We start from the raw sequence: 7,938 nt of genomic DNA on the forward strand, positions 1-7,938 counted from the left end.
TTGACGGTCATGGATAATTCTTTTGGTTGTGTGTTAGGTCAACACGACATCACGGGCAAGAAAGAGCAAGCCATTTATTACCTCAGCAAGAAGTTCATTCCTTATGAGGTTAAGTATACTCTTCTTGAAAGGACATGTTGCGCCCTGACTTGGGTGGCGCAAAAGTTGAAGCATTATCTGTCATCCTACACTACTTAGCTCATTTCTCGTATGGATCCTCTAAGGTATATCTTTCAGAAGCCTATGCCCACAGGGAGGTTAGCAAAGTGGCAGATTTTACTCACAGAATTTGACATCATCTATGTGACTCGGACCGCGATGAAAGCCCAAGCCCTAGCCGATCACTTGGCCGAGAATCCGGTGGATGAAGTATATGAGCCACTGAAGACTTATTTTCCTGATGAAGAAGTGATGTATGTTGACGAGGCTGATCATGATGAAAAGCCAGGTTGGAAACTTTTCTTTGATGGGGCTGCTAATATGAGAGGTGTCGGAATAGGGGCTGCACTCATTTCTGAAACAAGGCATCACTACCCCGTAACAGCTCAACTTCGATTTTATTGCACTAACAACATAGCTGAATACGAGGCAAGCATTCTGGGTTTGAGGCTAGCTATAGACATGGGAGTTCAAGAAATATTGGTTTTGGGAGATTCAGATTTGTTGGTTCACCAGATTCAGGGAGAATGGGAGACTCGGGATTTGAAGCTCATACCATATCGACAATGTCTTCATGATCTTTGTCAACGATTCAGGTCGGTAGAATTCAGGCATATTCCCAGGATCCATAATGAGATTGCCGACGCCTTGGCTACTCTGGCGTCAATGTTACACCATCCAGATAAGACTTACGTCAACCCTCTGCAAATCCAAATCCGTGATCAGCATGCCTATTGCAATGTGGTTAAGGAGGAACTTGATGGCGAGTCTTGGTTCCATGATGTCAAGGAATACATCAAATCAGGGGTATATCCGGCACATGCCACAGGCGATCAAAAGAGAACCATTCGACGTCTGGCTAGCAGATTTTTCTTAAATGGGAGAATATTGTATAAGAGAACTCCAGATCTAGGATTATTAAGGTGTATAGATGTTAAACAAGCCTCGACTATCATGGCCGCAGTGCATTCCGGGGTTTGCGGGCCACATATGAGTAGGTATGTCTTGGCGAAGAAGATTCTTCGAGCAGGTTATTATTGGCTCACCATGGAACGAGATTACATCAGCTTCGTTCGCAAATGTCATCAATGCCAGGTGCATGGTGATTTGATTCATTCCCCGCCATCTGAGTTGCACACAATGTCTGCACCTTGGCCCTTTGTTGCTTGGGGCATAGATGTCATTGGACCGATTGAGCCGGCAGTGTCAAACGGGCATAGGTTTATTCTTGTGGCCATTGATTATTTTACCAAGTGGGTCGAAGCTGTAACTTTCAAGTCCGTGACCAAGAAGGCAGTGGTAGATTTTGTTCATTCAAACATCATTTGCCGGTTCGGAATTCCCAAAGTAATCATCACAGATAATGCTGCTAACCTCAACAGTCATTTGATGAAAGAGGTATGCCAACAGTTCAAGATCATGCATCGAAACTCCACTCCATATCGTCCTAAGGCAAACGGAGCTGTTGAGGCTGCTAACAAGAACATAAAGAAGATACTTCGTAAGATGGTGCAAGGTTCTAGGCAATGGCATGAAAAGTTACCTTTTGCTTTACTGGGTTATCGCACTACTGTTCGCACTTCAATAGGCGCAACTCCCTATTTGCTGGTATATGGAACCGAGGTAGTTATACCTGCGGAAGTTGAGATTCCATCCCTACGAATCGTTGTTGAAGCTGAAATTGATGATGATAAGTGGGTCAAAATCCGGCTAGAGCAATTGAGTTTGATTGATGAAAAAAGATTGGCGGCAGTATGCCATGGTCAATTGTATCAGAGAAGAATGGCAAGAGCATACAACAAGAAGGTACGTCCCCAAAAATTTAAGTTGGGTCAGCTGGTATTGAAACGCATCCTTCCACATCAGGCTGAAACTAAAGGCAAGTTCGCCCCAAACTGGAAGGGGCCTTTCATTGTGACGAAGGTGTTGCCCAATGGTGCTTTGTATTTAACAGACATAGAAGGTAAATGTGTGGATATGGCCATCAATTCCGATGCAGTCAAGAGATATTATGTATGATTTCTTTGCTTATCTTCAATCGCATTTTGTACTGGGCATGTTCAAAGTTGGAATGACGAAGGCATTTTTATTTTGCTATCCCAAACACTTTTATCATTTGTTACCCCTTTTTTGAGCCTTATTTATTTTCTTTCATACCCCTCTTTTGGAGTCAGAAGCAGAATTAGAAATATCAAAGAAAAGAAAAAAAAAAGAAGGAAAAGATAGAAGCAAAAGAAAAAGAGAAGGAAAAGAGAAAAGCAAAAGAAAGAAAAGAGAAAAGATAGGAGAAAAAGAAAAATAGAAGCAAAAAAAAAAAAAAACTTTTACTAGTTTGAACTACGTTCGACCTGATTCCTTTTAAGGATACGTAGGCAGCCTTACACGGTTCGGTCCCATCAAAATAAAAATCCAAAAATTCCCCAGATTCAAAGAAACTGGGGCAGAAGTTTTAGTTTTGTAAAAAGATTTGATTCCAAAAGTTGTAATTTTGAAACCCTTCATCTTAAATTATTTTGAGCCTGCATGCCACCCTTTCTTTCTAACCCTGTCCAAAACCTACACTACATTCCAAAAAAAGACCTTCTGATCAACTTTGAGGATGCCAAGTCAAGTGAGATGGAGGTATTATTTGCATCATGGGTAGCACCTTTGTTCACGGGCACGAGGAAAAGTGAATAAATGAGAGAGTCTTATTGGTGAAAACCCTCACGGGCACCATAAGGCGATAGTGAGCTGAGAAAAAATTTAAAATGAGAGAGTCTTATTGGTGAAAACCCTCATGGGCACCATAATGCAATGGTGAGCTGAGGAAAAATTACAAATGAGAGAGGCTTGTTGGTGAAAACCCTTCGGGGCACTACAAGTCGAAAGAGGTTGGTGACTTTACAGAAAAGTTGGATCGTTGAAAGCCTGGGTTTTGAAGTATGAAGACATGACATGAACAGAAATGTGATTAGTTGAATGGATTAGGCTGATCAATCCGAAATGCATGTCATGATCATTAGAGCCAGCTGATTCATTCAGATAAGTCTCTTTTCAATTTTTCTTCAAATAGTCATCTCAGTTTTTTTTTATTATTCCTAATTCTCGAAGTCACTTCGCTTCGTTTCTTTTGGGTCTATTTTTCTAAGTCTCTGTCAAATTAGTCTTTTGTTAAGCAAGCAAGAAAGGACTTCAAAGCTCATTACCGGCTTTTTATTTGCACCAAGCGATTTGGCCAGGCACATTCCAAGTGACATGGTTTAGAATGAGCAATGCGATGGTAACTGAAGTTCAGTTGGTCAAGTGATTCGTAAATTTGTAGGAAATGCAAAGGTTCCACAGTTGTCAGAATGAAAGTGTTATACGACGAGTTGAGTGTAAGGGATTCAAGTCATTCAGAGGTTTTGTGTTCGAGGTCCGATTGAAAGGTCAAACAATTCTTCGTAGCCCGAAGCAGCTAATCAGAATGAAGCAGGATAGTGGCAGAAGCAGACACCTTCAGCAAGGATGCCACAAACTAACCGCCACAGTTTCAAACTGACAAAATTTTCTTTGTTTTAAGCAGGGGAAAGAAATCTTGTTTGTTGTGCTAGGAATTCCCCATGAGGAAAATATGTTCCAGATAAGTTCAGTCTTAAGTTTTCAGGACCCTCCTGGATAATGGGATCTAGTTTTAAGTTTTCAGGACCCTCCTGGATAATGGGATGCAACTAACAATCAATGAATGTTCCTGGTACAAACTGGGGCAGAAATTTTTCTCTGTTTTGTCTATGTTGTCATATTGCAGGCGCCCACCTGGAGAACGATGGAATTAATTTCAAGTTTTAAGTCAGCAGACGCCCACCTGGAAAACGAGGGAATTTATTTTAAGTTTTTAAGTCATCAGGCGCCCACCTGGAGAACGAGGGAATTCATTTCAGTTTTAAGTAATCAGGCGCCCACCTGGAGAATGAGGGAAGTCATTTCAAGTGTAAGTCGTTAGGCGCCCACCTGGAGAACGAGGGAATTCATTTTAAGTTCAAGTCAGTCATCAGGCGCCCACCTAGAGAACGAGGGAATTCATTTCAGTTTTAAGTCATCAGGCGCCCACCTGGAGAATGAGGGAATTCATTTCAAGTGTAAGTCGTCAGGCGCCCACCTGGAGAATGAGGGAATTTATTTCGAGTTTTAAGTCATCAGGCGCCCACCTGGAGAACGAGGGAAGCCATTTGAGGATTCAATTCAAGTTAGAAGTAGCAGAAGCTCGCCTCAAGAATGCGAGCTGACAGTCCGAGATGACCAAAGAAAGAAGTCTCAATCCAGAATAAAAAGAAAAAAAAGAATTGAATCCAAAATGCAGAAGTAGATGAAAAGATATGGGCTGCTCAAGACATGATTGAAGTCACAAGCTTTGCATGTCCCATCTTGATCCGAAAAGCTGAAGAAGAAAGAACTACCACCTGCAGCTAGCAAACATCGAGGTTTAGATCAGAGTCTGCATGAAGAACCAGTCAAAACTCAAGATCAAACTTCAAAAGACTCATAGATAGGAATCTTGTAACTCGTAGCTAATAGGCTTAGTTAGTCTTTTTTATTTTGACTTTGGTGTAATAAGGAGATCAGCAAACAGTAAACAGCAGCATCAACAGTGAAATCACAGCTTCTCGGTAGTCCCAGCTACCAAAACTTTCAGAACTACACTGACCTAATTCCTCCATAGCCGAGGATATGTAGGCAACCTCGGAAGCAAGGTTCGGTCAAACATTTTTTTTTTAAGATGCTTCCCATGGAATATCTAAACGGGGAAAAAGGGGCAGCTGTGAGCACGTGATTTTTGCCCAACTAAAATATTCCTATAGAAATTCACAAATAGATTTTTTCTTAATTGTTTTTAGTTTTATAGAATTTGTAGGAAATTTGGTTAATTGTTGCTTGCAGAATTTGTAGGAAATTTGGTTAATTGTTGCTTGCATCTAGTTGCATATTTAACATTCTAAAATCATAAGAAAAATACCAAAATGTCTAAAGTATTTTGTGCATAACATTTTAGGTTTAGGTCTATTTGCATTTAGGATTTAATTGCATGAGATAATTGCATTATTAAACAAAAATCAATATATATATATATATATATATATATATATATATATATATATATATAAAAGTCATTTTTATATTCTTAGCTTTAAATTGCAAATTAATAATTCTTTCATCATTAGTCTAAATTAATTAATTATGGTAAAATAGATAACTAGGTTTATTTCTACAAATTAGATTGATTTAAGACTTAATTTAGGTTTTAATTAATTAGGATTTAAAATCAAGAAAAAGAAAAGAAAGAAAGAAATTCCGTTTTGGTCTCGAATTTGGGCCAAAATAATTTCTGGCCCAAACAATCACCCCCAAATCCGCCAAGCCCAAGCCCCTCACCCGGTCCAGTCTAGCGACTAATGCGAACGACGTCGTTTTTGCTGAATCGATCTCGACCCTGCAATCCATCTCCATCCAACGGACGCAGTCCACTCTCACGCCCCATATAAAAAGCCCATTATACGTTCCCTCTCCCAGAACCCTAAACCTAATTCCAGAACCCAAGCGGCGCCCCCCCTCCCCCCGCTTCCTCTTCCTCCGCCAAACTCGCTTGAACTCAAGCGAGTTCACCCCCCTCCAACTCACGCACGTGATTCCTTCACCCTCCCTCCTCCACGTCACCCGTCTTGTAACGACCTCTGACAGAAAAGATTCTTTTCTCCCTTAGGCTTCACGCACTCTTGGTATTGAGAACGATTTCGGATGAATGGTGGTCGTAGGATCTGAGGGATTCAAGATCCTAGACCTCCATTTGTCCGATTTGGTTAACAAGAAAGGGAATCGGATTTTTGCGGATTTTTTGGATGGAAAAAAAAGGAATCTTAGGGCATGACTTGGAGAAAAAGGTATGAAAATTTCTGTTTTGGGCATATATAGGGAGGCTAAGAGATTTCTGAGAAAAGTCTTCTTTTGGGAACAAAATTTCAGAGAAAAAAATCGAAAAGGAAAGCTAGGGTAAAAAAAAAAATGTTCTTTTCTTCTCAGTGGTTGATCTCCATTTTTTGATTTTCTGGTTTAGTTTCAGAACAAGAAAAAATATTTAAAAAAAAAGAGAAACATGTTCAGTGTTCTTCTGTTCCATTTTATTTCAATTATTGTCTAAAAGATTTTCGAAAAAAAATATTCCGTCTCTGCTTTTCAATCTGGATTTTGAGTTGAAAACTGGAGTTCGATTGAGAAGTTGTTGAGTTCGCCGCTGCTCGAGAAGGTTTTGCTAAAGTTCTTGTTTGGACGTCGTTTTCTTCATTGTAATTCTGCTTATCATTTAAGAGGTCACATTCTGAACTCTATTTTTTCTTCCTTTCTGTAGATTCTGTGTCATGAATGTTGGCGTTATTTGCTTAATTTCTCTTATTTCTGTATCTTGGCGTATATGATGATGTCTTGAATGTTTTTTGAACTTTGAATGGATGAGTTTATTTTCAACAGTCATGCCGTAGATTTTGATTTCTCTTATCGACGTGTTTATGCTGTTCATTTCTGAACTAGCATATTACAATGGGTTATTACTGCAAAATGGCCATCACTGTAATGCCCAGAAATGACTTCATTCTTCATATGAAGGTTCATCCCTCTTCCTGTTATGTTTCCTTACCAAAGTTTGCGTCACTTTTGTTCTGATTTTACTTAAATCCAAATGAAGATCTGAAAATCACAAAAGCTCGAAAACCAAAAGAAAACTGGGATTTCGAAGAGGGTTTGGGGAGTAATTGATTGCTGAATTTTTGAACTCTTCCCTGAATCTATAAAAGGCTGTTGAACCTCGAATTTATGGTTGTTTGTTGCGGTTCTGTACTGGAAATTATTCCTTTTGCTTTGTCTGGCTAAGAGCTGAGTTCCTAATTCTAGTTACTGCTTCTCCTTCAAAGTTAGAGATTCATTTCTCCCATTTGTTTGTTATGGCCAGGTATCATTTTTAACCGAATGATATAAACCTTTGATTTATTTGAATGAGAATAATGCAAATCTGTTCATACTTTGTGTTGTTTCAAATCTTCCAAATTGGTTGATATTCACCATGCTACCTCTTGTTTGGTTACTGTATTGAAACGTAGTTGAATTGCAATTCAAGTTTACTGCACTTGTTATGTCAGAAAAATGATTTTAAAATATGTGTGTTTTTCCATTGAGTAATGTGGTTTTAGAAGATGAGAATTGGGTGAAAACATGTGGAGAATTGATCTGGACACCAATTGGCTTGATTTCTTATAGTATGAACCGGTAACTCAAGTGTTTTTATGAGTTTGATTCCGGTAGCCTGATTTCGTGTTGTTAAACTTTGGTTATTAATTAAGATGGTGTATGTTTATATTCCATTTTTAAAGGTTTTCTCTTGTGTTAGCTGATGTTGATTGAGAAATTACTCCGATAAATGTGCAATAGTCATCTTTAATTAGTAAAAAAGGCATTTGATCCTTTTCCGAATGGAAATTGTAGCTAATGCTAAATTGTGAAACAAATGAAGAGACGCTGTCTGTGGCTTTTATGGACTCGCCTGTATGAGCCAGCAATTTTAACTTGAACTTTACATGCTCTTGCCTACCAAAAGTAAAAATTCCTTATAATCCCAGATTCTAAGAAATAGCAATTGATGAACATCGTAGTTTGCTTTAGGCATGATTAAATAAATTGCCGTGACTATGGGTACGGTTCCCGTGGCATAGTTATGATACGCAACCCCAATTCGAGTGTGCGTTTCACGTGACTCGACCACAACTTTAAACAATA

General features: G+C 39.1%; 1 protein-coding gene across 1 annotated transcript; it reads left to right on the top strand.

The window, feature by feature from the left end:
* The first annotated feature begins 411 nt into the window (after positions 1–411).
* LOC138893667 (uncharacterized) lies at positions 412–3,802 on the top strand. Its single transcript, XM_070178318.1, has 3 exons — positions 412–1,084; positions 1,748–1,965; positions 3,707–3,802. The coding sequence occupies exons 1-3, from the start codon at positions 412–414 to the stop codon at positions 3,800–3,802; spliced, it is 987 nt and encodes a 328-aa protein (XP_070034419.1).
* The last annotated feature ends 4,136 nt before the right edge of the window (positions 3,803–7,938 follow it).

Source organism: Nicotiana tomentosiformis, chromosome 6 (genome assembly GCF_000390325.3).
Source record: "Nicotiana tomentosiformis chromosome 6, ASM39032v3, whole genome shotgun sequence".
NCBI classification, from domain to species: Eukaryota; Viridiplantae; Streptophyta; class Magnoliopsida; order Solanales; family Solanaceae; genus Nicotiana; species Nicotiana tomentosiformis.

What these genes read in the sequence shown, in the direction of transcription:
- LOC138893667 (XM_070178318.1), top strand. Translation starts at nt 412, where the DNA reads ATGTATGTTGACGAGGCTGATCATGATGAAAAGCCAGGTTGGAAACTT. An exon ending in AGATCTAGGATTATTAAGGT is followed by an intron (nt 1,085 to 1,747) that starts GTATAGATGTTA and finishes GCACTTCAATAG; the next exon opens with GCGCAACTCCCTATTTGCTG. An exon ending in CAAGAGCATACAACAAGAAG is followed by an intron (nt 1,966 to 3,706) that starts GTACGTCCCCAA and finishes TGTTTTAAGCAG; the next exon opens with GGGAAAGAAATCTTGTTTGT.